We start from the raw sequence: 13,129 nt of genomic DNA on the forward strand, positions 1-13,129 counted from the left end.
GTAAAGGGACCACTAATTATGCAATATACTTTTGTCCAGGCTGATTTTCCACATAACAGGTATATAAAATACCCCTGCACAGATCAGTGAATAGCAAGTATCTTAGATTCACAGGTTTTCTCACCACAAGGAATTTGGATCAGTTTGAATCCTGGTTACATAACTTAATGGTGGGTGAATTTATATACTGAGTTTATATAAGGAGATAAACAGAACTTTTATGTATAAAGCTGACAACAAACTCCTCCTTTTTGCTTAGGGATCACCAGTGTTTCAACATGAAGACGACTGTGAGTTTGTGTTTCTTTGGAGAACAGTAGCAGCTTGTCCTGTGCACAGGGTTGAGGGTAAGTATTTGTACTTAAATAAAATTATTTAACTAATGTGTCTAAAGCTCTTGGCAAAAAGTAGTACATACTGTATATACTTGAGTATAAGCCTAGTTTTTCAGCACATTTTTTGTGCTGAAAAAGCTGCCCTCGGCTTATACTTGAGTGAGGCGGGCGGTGGGGGCGGCAAGAAAGAAGCCCTTTCTCTCCGCTCGTGCCGCCACCCGCTCTCCCCAGTCAACCATTCCTTAAGAAGCATACAAGAACAGCGGTTCTTTACTCTCCCCAGGCAGCTTGTTCCATTCCTGAACTGCTCGCATAAATGCAAACTTGGCAAAGGAGGAACAGGAAGGAGCAGCCCAAAGGGCTGCTTTCGGGCTGCTTGTTCCTCCTCCTCCTCCACAGCGGCAAAGGTGAACCGGCTTATACTCGAGTCAATAAGCTTTCCCAGGTTTTTGTAGGAAAATTAGGTGCCTCGGTTTATATTCGGGTCGGCTTATACTCGGGTATATACGGTAATTGGAATGCAAGAAGAAATAAGACAATTCAGATGGCCTTAAATTATCTATCTGTGATTCCAGATACATGGCACAGCTGATCTTAACTTGCAAAGCATTTTGAGTAGAAAATAAGAAAATCATACATAACTTTTGTTATGGAATGATTGTGCAAAAGTTTGCAAATGGACTCCTTTCTCATACAAAACAACTTTCCGGAAATACCTGCAACGTTCTGAAATGAACAGATGCACAAATTCATATTCGGAAAATGATGCTCTGTTATCTCTGGTCCATCTTTGGACCGAGGTGTTGACCTGGGAATAAGGCTTTGTGTGCATGTGAATAACATTCCCCTGGGTTTGGTGTTCTTTTAAGGTGAGAACTGTCAAGTAAAAGATCCAAGGTATGGTCATGTGTATGATCTGACACCGCTTAGTGGGAAGGATGTGAAAGTGAGCACTGAGGAGTATGACTACTACTTCAGAGTCTGTGATGGATTAACACCGGGGAAGTGCAAAGAACCAAGCACAACTGCAGGTGTTGTGTCGGCATGTCAAATTAAGAAACGAGACCCCAGCTTTAAAAAAATAGCAGGTAAGATGTCATTCTGGGATGTAGCGGCTTGGATTTATCAGGGGAAGTTTGCCTGGCTTCAGAGGGGAGGATGCTAGAAGTACCAAGGTGTACTTCCAGAGCAAATGTCTATCTAAGTAGTTTTATTTTAAAAGCCACACATTTGTCTAGTATTTCTGTCTAGTGAAAGGAATACCTGTTGACCTTCCTGAGATTTCCAGCTAAGTCATCATGTAGCTGTGATGGCTGTTGTATGCTATTCCCACAGCTAACATTCACCTGTCTTCCATGGTTAGTATTATCATTTGACCTTGAAGTACACAGTTCAGAACTTGTAAAATAACCTAGAACCCAGTTGAGTTTGGAGATGGCATCTCCCTCCACATACTTCCACCACAATTTCTGATCAGATGAAGCACTGTGGGGTTAAGTGCTCAGATTCTGTGTATGAACACATGCACACTCAGGCGCTAGACATGCACATGTATGCATACTGTAACTAAACATACAGAGTGGGTTGTAAATAAAGTACATGTGTATGCACACCTTTATTTTTATATAAATGCAATTTATTATATAATGTGTTTTGACTTCTATTTATGTTCTTGTTGGGCAGGCTGAAAACAAGTTAGGCATTGTGTATGCGCAGAGTGCTGAGTCACATTGCCTGTAGAGCCCTTCTGGAGATGTTGTCATTGCATTTCTGTAGTGTATTGAGTGGAAACTGGGTTGGATAGTGGGAACACTAGGAAGAGGAGATGGGAAAGGGCCGAGATCATGTCCCAGGTCATGCTCAGGTCAGCATACCCCCCCACCCTCCCCAATTTCAACAAAGCTGCAGTCTTAACATCGGTGGGGCTGAAATTGCTATTAAAAAACAACTAGATACTGAAATGGGATGAGTCTAAGCTTTTCTTTTGGAGCTGTCATTCCTTAGTGTGCTTTGCAAGCTGACTGTGACAAAATAAGGCAGCGTTGGGGAACCCACTGGCCCACAGGCCGAATTAGCTTTAGTCTATATGGCTAATGTTTGCAGTACAAAACTCCTATGCCTTCAGTTAATATACTCTCTGTTCAGGTTTGAAAACTACAAAGCTGACATACGAAAATGGATTAATCAAAATTAACTACACCAGTGGGGAGACATGCCACAAGATATATCAGCGGTCAACAGCCATATTGTTCTATTGTGATCCTGAAAGTAATTCGCAGGTAAGCAGACTTGGGTGTTAGTCTCAGATGTGATTGTCAAAACCCCTTATGTAACTCTCTTCCTGGAAAGCCATAAGCTCTATGCACACACAGCTGTAACCATAGAGCCTGGGTGGGCAGACATCAGACTTGCAGCATCTGCTTGGGCATTATTATTATTGTTGTTGTTGTTGTTGTTGTTGTTGTTGTTATTTGGAACCTAGAGATCCACCTTCCAGAGCCTGGTGAAAAAGAATAGTCTGAATAAAAATAGTCTGAATCTAGGAATTTTACTTTGCATGCCAGGCTGGAGTGGAGACACAATACTTCTATGCACAAAAAACCCACTCTTGATCTCGTCCCTGCCCCGGCCCCGCCAAGCTTTCTTCATTTCAGCTGTATAATTTAGAGGAGGAAAAGGAGTCATTTTTGTGCTGGTATTTTTAAACAACTGGGAATCAGGGACTTACTGATCTACTGTGAATAAGCGAGACATCTCTCAGATTTACCGTATTTTTCGCTCCATAGGACGCTCCGGACCATAGGGCGCACCTCATTTTTAGAGGAGGAAACAAGAAAAAAATATTTTTCTGGTTTTCCTCCTCTAAAACCCCTGTTTTGTTTTGTTTTTGTTTTGTTTTTGAGGATCAGCTAAAAGTTTTGCAGGTTTTTTTGCAAAGGGAAAAGCCCTGGGGTTTGGGTTTTTTTTTTTTTTGGAGGATCAGCTAAAGGTTTTGCAGCTTTTTTTGCAAAGGGGGAAAAAGCAAAGCTCCTTTTGCAAAGGGGGAAAAGCAAAGAGGAAAAGCCCCATTTTTATGGGGTTTAACTCACATTTCTGAAAAATCTTAAGGAAAGGGAGCCATTTCTACTGTTTTCAGACAGATAATCTAATCAGCCAGTCACATGTCCTGGGGAAACAAACAACCTCCCTCTGCAGCACATTCAACAATGGAGGGCGGGGCTGAAAGGGAGCCGGGACTCTTATCTCTCTCCTGATCTCCTGCTGATCAGCTGCTGAGGCGGGTCCTTTCAACACTCCCTTTTCTCTTTGTAAAATAAAAAGCACAATCTGCTTTTGGCCCCTGGGCAATTCAGCTCCAGGGACCACCATTCGCTCCATAAGACGCACAGGTATTTCCCATTACTTTTTAGGAGGAAAAAAGTGCGTCTTATGGAGCAAAAAATACGGTACGTTCTGCCCCTGCTGGCCATATGTGCAGTTGGAGATGAGGGTTGCACAGGCATGCCCAGCCCCTGAGCCCACCTGATGGGCCCTACATGAACACTACATCCACCATGCACCTGTGTGCATACAGCTTGATATCTGCAAGTTCATTCCATAATTGCCATAGCCCTTCCCTCTTCACTGATTTTATGTGGCAACAATCATAATTGCACAGGTAGATCCTCATTCTGCTCTCATTCAGCTTATTTATATGCAGCATGTGAACCAGGTAAGTAGGTTGGGCCAAAAGTACTGAAAACCCAAATATTGTTAGGACAGCTAAATTTGTTAGTAACAAAATTACACTTTGTTTTTTAAAAAAAGGTAAAAACTGCTGAGCAAATAAAGTGTAGCGTGAAAGCAGCACATGCCAAAGTGATGAGCTTGAATCCATTATTTATGTTAGCCAAAATACTTCAAATTCACCCTTCTGATTACAATCCATTTGGTCTTGTTTTAAATTTTGTATGAATAGGACCACAGTGCATTTCCCCAGTATAAGATGTAGATGGTGCATTGGAGCAGAAGCTGCTTTGTCACCTTTTTGCAGATGGTTACTGTTTCGCATAATCCGTAGTCCAGACCTCGGATGGGGTAGGGTTGTCTGCATTCAGCCCTACTGGTATTGTCGGCTTCTGTATGTAACGGGTCTTGGGGGGTTTTACCTTTCTTTTCTCAGCCAGTGTTTCTGAAGGAAATGGAGGATTGTACCTATTTGTTTGAGTGGCACACTCCTCTTGCCTGCCTACCTTCCAGGTCCATCGAGTGCTCCTATAAGTAAGTTGACTTCACCTGGCTGTCGAAATAATAAATTTATTTCCTCCCCACGCCTTCTTTAGGGCTTCCTGTCCCGCCTGTGTTAAATGGTGATGCCTAGGCCATTAAAGCAGCTATTCGGTGTGATGATTTTTGGGGGGTGGGGGAGACCTCTTGTTTCCCAGCCATCAGCAGAAACAACTAACAAGTGGGTGGTGGTGAGGATGGCGGATGTCGAAAGACCATCTTGTGTACAAATTCTCAGATACTGAACCCCTAGATACTTGAGGAGCTTTTGCGCGGCTAGAGTAGTTAACAGAAGAATGCCGGTCGTTCCGCTAGATAAGCTATGTGGAGGGACAGGAAATTTTGCTTGGATTTTGATGGCACTCCTTGCGCTGTTGATGTGCTTTTCCGCAGATGTCCTCCTGTTAACTTTTTTTTGCTGTATAACGTCCTTTGTTTCTGTTGCAGAGACAGTACCGGCAACTCATACGATCTCTCTTCTCTGACACGGCATAAGGAAACTGGGAAGCCATTTCAACACCTAACTCTACTCAAAAATACTACATTAACGTCTGTAAATCTTTGGTGCCACATCGAGGAGCGGGTAAGAACTGGAGAGACAGAGCAGGCTGCATGTGGCCGCAGGCAGGAGTGGGGCGAGTAGAGGGATTGAACTGCACTGGGGCAGGACAGGAAAGAAGGGAGGCCACAGCTCTGTTGGGGACCACTTCACCATAGCAAGGCATTTACGCAAACCCATGTGCTGTTAGAAGTGCATGGTCTCGACTGCCTGCTGGGTAACTGTTAGAAGGCGGAAAGCCACACCCACAGACAGTTCAAGCTCTTCCCATTGCTGCTACCCCAAACGTGTGTGTTTGTGCAGTAGTGTTACATACATACATACATACATACATACATCTTTATTCGTCCTCAGTCAGTGTTAGATCCTGTAGCAGAGTGACTGGAGCCCCAAGATCCCTTAAGACCTATCCCTACTTACCTCACAGCTAAGCATCCTGTCTGTTGCCTCGACACCAGGTGCAAAGCATAGCAAAATTTGATGTTGCTTGCAAGATAAGCTATATATTGGGAACTGGAGTGTTATGAAGAAGGCAATCCACTGTGCATCTGCTCCGTCTTGTTTCTCATATTGGGCTGCTCCATGTAGAGAGGGCAGGTGAATGTTATCTTCACTCTTTTATGGCTGCAGCTGTGTTATGAAACCTGCTCTGTCCTATTTAAGGCTTAGTGAAAGCTGTAAGCATCCTGTAATCTGATTCTTCTTCTAGCGTTCTGTTTGTGCAACAGCATACCAGTTCTGCCTCATTGTCTTAAAAATTACCCTGAAGCAAGGGAGGAATGACCTACATAGCTTCCTAGACACTGGGAACATTGGTGTCCAAAGAGTTGGATGTCAGAAAAGAGATTTAAAAGCACTGTTGTAACCCACTGTGAATGCAAACATAGGGGTTTTTTTACATGGTAAAAGAGTAGTAAATGGAACAGCTCCTACCTGTGATTGTGAACACACTGTCCTTGATTCCTATGCCTTTGCAATATTTTTTTCCTAACCCTGGTATTTATTTTGAATAGTCGTGGGAAATGTGTTCTATATTGGGGATAACAGCAAACCAAGACATACTTGGAGTAGACCCATTTATTTCAATAGGTCTGCTCTGAATATGACTACAGTCATACCTCGTGGTGCGTTAGGTTCATGTTGCGTCTTTTCGGCTTGCGAACGTGGCAAAACCGGAAGTGTATACTTCCGGATTTCGCCATACATGCGTGCGCAGAAGCATTCTGCGCGCTTTGCACCATGCGCAGAAGCGGCGCTCTAGTTACGGACTTTTCAGGGTGCGAACGGCACCCCGAACGGATCAAGTCCGTAACTAGAGGTACCACTGTAATGTTGTATACCTCCCTGTTTAATTGAAGGTTAATATGATAAGGTATTTGTCCCTGGCACACCCCAAACATCTTACTATTAAGATGGCAGATAATAACCTAAATACTCTAAATTTTATTACTAGATTTTGCTGATTCTGAGTATATATAGAAATGACACATAGAGCTAATTATATGTGTTGTTTCTTTGCCCAGGAACTATGCCATCTCAATTTATGTGGGGAGGTATTTGTCTAAAGTTGACCCAGTGTGGCCAAATCCTTGCTGGCACACCAGCAAGTTGTTGTTGTTGTTGTTAACTAAAATTCTATACTGCCTTTCATCTGAGGACCACAGGGTGGTTTACAATATAAAAAACACAAAAATACATAACATAGTAACAAACACGCACACGCACACCTTTAAAAGGCCATAGATAGTTTAATTTAGCCAAAAGGCCTGGGAGAAGAGGAACGTTTTTGCCTGGTGCCCAGAGATATGTAATGAGGGTGCCAGATGAACTTTCCTGGGGAGAGCATTCCACAAATGGGAGCCATTGCAGAAAATGCTTGTTATGTTGCTACCCTCCAGACCTCTCATGGAGGAGGCACACAAAGAAGAGCCTCAGATGATGATCTCAGGGTGGTTCATTTTGGGAGAAGTAGTCCTTGAGGTATTGTGGTCCTGAAAAATAACGTCGAAATAATTTCTGAAAAATACAGATTTTGCCCATTCAGAAGCCCCAATTTTTCCCTGTACGACCTCAGAAATGTGTGCTTCAATTGACTCTAAAGTTTTTTTGGGTAGCATTTCTTAAATATGTTATTTGTGCCAAAACACCACCACCACCAAGAGAATGTGGGCTAGGCTATCAGGCAATGCTAAACCCTTTATTTTCTCTCTCTCTCCCCCCCCCCTCTTTTCTGGTGACAAACATAGATTTCTGTTCACCGGATTCTGCAGCCTGCCTAATGGATGGGTCCAAGTATATAAACTTGGGTGAGGTGTCTGAGGAATCCAATGGCAAAATGGCATTTTTGTTATTAAATACATCAATGGTGAGAAGTGTCCAGACCAGATCAGGAAGAAGTCTACAATAATCCGCTTCAAGTGTGATGCAAATGCAGTTGTAAGTATGCCTCCGTAGGTCGGATTTTTAATGCCCCCCCCATGTGAAGAGCCATTGCATAGGCTCCTGGGGGTAATAATGGACCATGGGATTGGATCGGAATCTTAGATAGCATGAAAATGACAAATTTACCCCAAAATCTGCAGCTGTGGGTACTAAACTCCTCCTTTACACTTGGCAGGACGAGGCAGTAATTGTGCTGCCCTGGGGAACTCGTCGCAGAGTAGTTCTCTGGGAAGGAAACAAACAGTGTGTGGTCCAGATTAATCTTGGGTGGTGACGAGGGGTTCTATAACAGAAGCTTAACACTGATGGATGTCCAAGGGGATTTATACTTTTATGTCTTTTGGCCACAATAACCTTGCTAAGACCTTCTGAAGGGAAGGTAGGCTGCTACCCAGGGGTCAACATTCCTGCTGCCTTCCCCCGAAGGGTAAAGTGTGTTGCAAGAAATATTGTCAGTACCCCAGCGCAGAAGTTTTGCAGGTGTTGACTCTTTCAAATCCGTTTTTGTCCAGGATTCCAAACCTGAACTTATAACAGCCATTCAGGATTGTGAATATACTTTTATATGGTTACGGCTGCTGCGTGTCCTCTGAAAACCAATGTGCACAACAATTGCACAGTATCCAACCCTCTTACAGGTAAGCCTTTGGCACACACGTGGGCCTGGTCGGGGTAGCTGTAACCGGAATCAACCTCTAATCATTCTGCCATGGGAGAGAGCAGTAGTGGACTTAAAAGGTAAAGGGACCCCTGACCGTTAGGTCCAGTTTCGATGACTTGGGTTGTGGTGGTCATCTCGCTTTACTGGCTGAGGGAGCTGGGCGTACAGCTTCCGGGTCATGGGCCAGCATGACTAAGCTGCTTCTGGCAAACCACAGCAGCACACGGAAACGCCGTTTACCTTCCCGCCAGAGTGGTACCTATTATCTACTTGCACTGCGTGCTTTTGAACTGCTAGGTTGGCAGGAGCAGGGACCGAGCAACGGGAGCTCACCCCGTCGCGGGGATTCGAAACCGCCGACCTTCTGATCGGCAAGCCCTAGGCTCTGTGGTTAACCCACAGTGCCACCTGCGTCCCTACAGTAGTGGACTTAGGACTCTCAATAACCATCTTGGGAGACCCCAGGCTAATCTGAAGGGAGGAGCCTCCTACACCCTACAGTATCAAGCTACTTCTTAGATGTAGGAATAGTGAAAGAACCCCAGCGATAGTTACTCTTCTTGCTCATCTCCATTGGTGGAACATAGAATGCTGCCTTATACTGAGGCAGGCTGTCTGCCCATCCAGCTCAGTATTGTCAACACTGGCAGCAGCAGCTCTCTAGGGTTTCAGATGGACTTTTTCCCAGCCCCACCTGAATATGCCAAGGATTATGCTTGGGATTGAGCCATGTAAGGAAGAGCCCTTCCCTAACTCCTAAACCTTGCAGGTATATGTCATTCCCATTGTATCACAGGAATGCAACCCATAAAATGCAAGTGGAAGGTTGCATTGGGGCTACAATGCAATTGTGCAGGATACAGCTATTTATTCTGTGAAGAAAAAACAGATGCCAAATACCCACTAGTAGGACAGAAGGTTATATGAACAAAACACACAAATACTTCTGTGAGGGCAAACAACATAAGCTACCAATAATGTCACATTTATTTGTGGATTTCTGTATTCGAAGGAGAGTGGTTGCTACCTCATTTTATGGGCCACTTCACACGCAACACTGGGTAAACCTCCCTTTAGTGTGTATGCATGTGCACAGCAAGGTGCTGCAACCAGTCACATATCTCTGGTGCATGTACCTGTATGGGTCATGTGCATGTTTCACATTCCTAAGTGTATGACTAAGTACACAAGAGTGCTGCTTTATCAGATCAAAGGCCCATATGGTACAGCATCCTGTTTGACAGTGCCCAGTTAGGGTCCCGTAGGATACCCAATAGCAGCATTCACCCAATTTGTGTTTCCCCACAACTGGTATTCCAATCCTGGAGGTAATACATAGTCATAAGGACAATATCCTCCATGAACTTATCTAATCCCCTTTGAAAGCAGTCTGAGTTGATGGTCATCTTGTGGTTTAAAGGGAAGCTAGAAAGCTAAATTATCCTCTCCCCCCTCCCTTTTCTTGCAGGCCATCTCTTTGACCTTAATTCTTTAAAGAGGCAGGATGGTTATACTGTCCCTGATTACAGGAACCAGAGAATATTGCGGCTGAGTGTGTGTGATGAAGCCAGAGGTCCATGTGGCAGTGGAGTTGGTATGTCAGCAACGTGTTCAGTGGAGCTCATGGAAGTTCTGTGGAGTTCTCATGAAACTGTCTCTGTACTTATAACCAAGCTAATACAACCAGCAATACTACTACTTTAATTGGAAATAGCTTTTACCCTGTACAGCTCTCCTTCCTGCCTACTCTGTGTACCTATGCCACTTCTAATATGACTGGCCATCCATGCATATGGGTATAAGATTCTTGATCAGATTGCATAGTTCATCTGGCATGTCAACTGGGATTTGGGCCCATACAGACTGGGATTTTGTGGGCACACTTGAATGGCTGTTGCCATTGTTGGTAGGATGGAAATGCTGGGTGGATAGAAGAGGAGGTGTAGGATCATGCCCTGCAGCATGTGGGAAGTGGCCCAGTGAATCATCTAATTTCACCTACATTAAAAAGGCTAACATTGAATTCTATTATTTCCTTGCATAAGCTAAATGTAGGTCACAGTTCTGCCCATTTTATAGATTGGGAACTGAGCCTGAGAGCAAGTGACTGTGTTAAGGCTGCCCAGAGAGTCAATGAACAATTTTAACCCAGTGTTCTAAGAACGAGTGCTTTCCACACGCTGTAATATTTTGTTCACACCCTCCTTTTTCTGAGCGAAGTCCTCAAAGTTCTCAACTGCTTGGTGTAACTAATGTGATCCCTCTCAGTTCTGTTGAAATATATAACAGCCCAAGGGGTGGATTGCACAGCTGCTTAACTCAAGCTTCCTTCCGTCATAACCTACCCATTGCACTTCTAAACTTGTTAATAGGTGTCTGTGTCACTGGTGGCCATCAGCAACCAGTCAGTGCTGGAAGACTGACCAAAGCATTAACTTATGAAGATGGAGTTTTGAAACTTAGCTACAGTGGAGGAGAGTCCTGCCCTGCAAATCCTGACCTGAAGTATACAAGCTATTTCAGCTTTGTGTGCAGGCCTGATGCCGGGCCAGGTAGCCAGCCCTTCCTTGTCTCCTTCGATGAGGCGGCATGTGCCTATTATTTCTCTTGGCATACGGCTTTAGCTTGTGAAGAAGAGAGTCCAGTAAGTGAATTGGCAATTTTATCAAGCTCCTGTTACCTAAAATGTCAAAGTAACAACAATGCCTGCAAGCAATATTTTTAAGTTGGAAAAGGCATGGGTTTAAATGCTCCAGTTTCAGATGTTGGTTTTGTGTTGTTTTTTTTAATGAGGCAATACAAAATTCTCAGAGCCATAAAATTTGTGGTATGTTTTGTGGTATCTTTTGTTGAAGGGGGTAGTTGGTGGCTTTTTGGTTTTGTTTTGTTTAGGAATAGATGTGTTCTGTTTAGGTAACAGTAGAACAGAGGCAGTATAATTGTGTTGCCAGATGAGAAGTTGAAAGTCCTGCCAAGTAATGCAATTTTGCCAATAACTCTGGTACAGTGCAGGCATAATTCTACATTTGATTAAGGGAACAGTAGATATCCACAGGATATCTGGAACGGAATTCACATTAAACTTAACCAAATCATTAATGGTCAGTCACAACCCCCCTCCACCCCAGGCATGGAGGGCAGAGCAAATTTGCATGCAAGGGTGTAGGAAAGAGGGGATGAAGGAGTTCACAGTCCCACAGTGTAGTTCCTTGACACTGGGTAGCATTATGTCAGTTCCGGAAGAAGAATCAAGAGGAGAAGAATCCCAATGGTAGGTCAATGGAGACCTCTCTTTCCATTGAGATTAATATATCACTGTGTGTTGGACAACTTAGCAATGCTCTCAAAGCATCAGCAACTGCTGTGAAGCAGAAATGTCAAGAAGGGAGAGGCTAATCAGGGCCCTTAGCTGTTATTGCCTTGACCAATAAATAAACTGCAAAGTTGATCTTCTTGTGCCTATGGCTCAGCCCAGGAACACGTGTCATTTCACTGGTATTTGCTTTCAATCAAGTGTATCCCCAAACTGCGGCCCTCCAGATGTTTCGGCCTACAGCTCCCATGATCCCTAGCTAACAGGACCAGTGGTCAGGGATAATGGGAATTGCAGTCCAAAGCAACTGGAGGGCCGAAGTTTGGGGGATGCCTGATCTAGGACCAAGATAGAAGTGACCTCTGCTGGAGAAGTACAAAGAGGCTGAAGGGAGATTCAGGGTGGGATGGGATCAGATTGAACACATGATGAAATGAACACATTGACTTGCAGTGCGGTAGAGGGGGTGGGGGAGCACTCAGAAAAGAACAGACCCCGCTAAATTAGATTTAGTTTTTCCTTGTTGACATTTGGCTAATAGTAGCTGCACGTGCTGATTTGTGGAACTTCCTCCCACTGCAAACAGGTGGAATGCTCAGTTACAAATGGCAGCACAATAATTGACCTCTCTCCTTTGATACATCGGACGGGCTCCTATGAGGCATTTGATGAGACGTTCGATGATTCCTCTGACCTTACTCCAGATTTCTATATAAATATTTGCCGCCCGTTGAATTCCATCAAAGATGTCAACTGCCCACCTGGAGCAGCTGTCTGCATGGTTCCAGTTACTGGTCCTCCTATAGTAAGTTATCCCTAGGTATCAAACAATCCTCTTTAGCAAAGGTGTTAGTGTTTTCGTAATTCATAACCAGTATGTTGGCTTATGGTGAATTGAGGGTCGCCTCTCTCTGGACAAGTCACTGATTCTGCATGGTGACTATTGTTATAACTGCATGTGGTCTGGACCACTGAGGAAAGAGGGATACCTTTGTACATTCTTCCTTCTCCCACCCTCACAGTTGGGGTGGGGGGGTACTGTCCAGAAGTGACTGCTTACCAAATCATGGTCTGTATCCAAAGAAGTGCATAGCTTTTTTCTTGTACTCAAGGCTTTGGGGCTATTTTTTGAGCGACAGATCCCCACATCTCATGGCAAACCTATTTCAAGATGTGTTCCAAAATCAATTTGTGATGTGGTCTGTGGGAGAGCGCGGTGTCTTCTTTCAAAGGAAAAAAAACAAGCCATAAAAATTAGGAAAACAGGCAGCGTTGAATCGTATTACAGCCCAAACAATGTGGTCATCTTATTTTGTGGAAAGTCTGAAATAAGACGTGGAAATGTTTTTATTTTGCCAGATTGTTTTATAATGGATCAACTTTCTGTTGGATGCTGTCCTAAGACTGCAGCTGAAATTCTGGCAGGGCCTAACAGAGCGCTGGGTTCACAGCCCTGCCGCTCACACCAACCAGGGCAGAAGGTTGGTGGGGGCAGGCAAATCTAGTGGGACCTCGGCAAGCTCAGTGCCTTCCTCTCCCACCCTCTTGGGGCT

The 13,129-nt window shown here is 44.1% G+C and overlaps 1 protein-coding gene across 1 annotated transcript in view; it reads left to right on the top strand.

Annotated features, from left to right (window-relative positions):
* IGF2R (insulin like growth factor 2 receptor) overlaps nt 1–13,129 on the top strand; it is a 73,692-nt gene that overhangs the window by 42,444 nt on the left and 18,119 nt on the right. Inside the window, 13 exon segments of the mRNA XM_033144112.1 lie at nt 260–347; nt 1,205–1,423; nt 2,481–2,614; nt 4,498–4,595; nt 5,049–5,095; nt 5,098–5,184; nt 7,407–7,475; nt 7,478–7,596; nt 8,115–8,169; nt 8,172–8,240; nt 9,732–9,857; nt 10,636–10,907; nt 12,163–12,381. Coding sequence (XP_033000003.1) covers nt 260–347; nt 1,205–1,423; nt 2,481–2,614; nt 4,498–4,595; nt 5,049–5,095; nt 5,098–5,184; nt 7,407–7,475; nt 7,478–7,596; nt 8,115–8,169; nt 8,172–8,240; nt 9,732–9,857; nt 10,636–10,907; nt 12,163–12,381 — 1,602 coding nt within the window.

Source organism: Lacerta agilis, chromosome 3 (assembly GCF_009819535.1).
Source record: "Lacerta agilis isolate rLacAgi1 chromosome 3, rLacAgi1.pri, whole genome shotgun sequence".
Taxonomy (NCBI): domain Eukaryota; kingdom Metazoa; phylum Chordata; class Lepidosauria; order Squamata; family Lacertidae; genus Lacerta; species Lacerta agilis.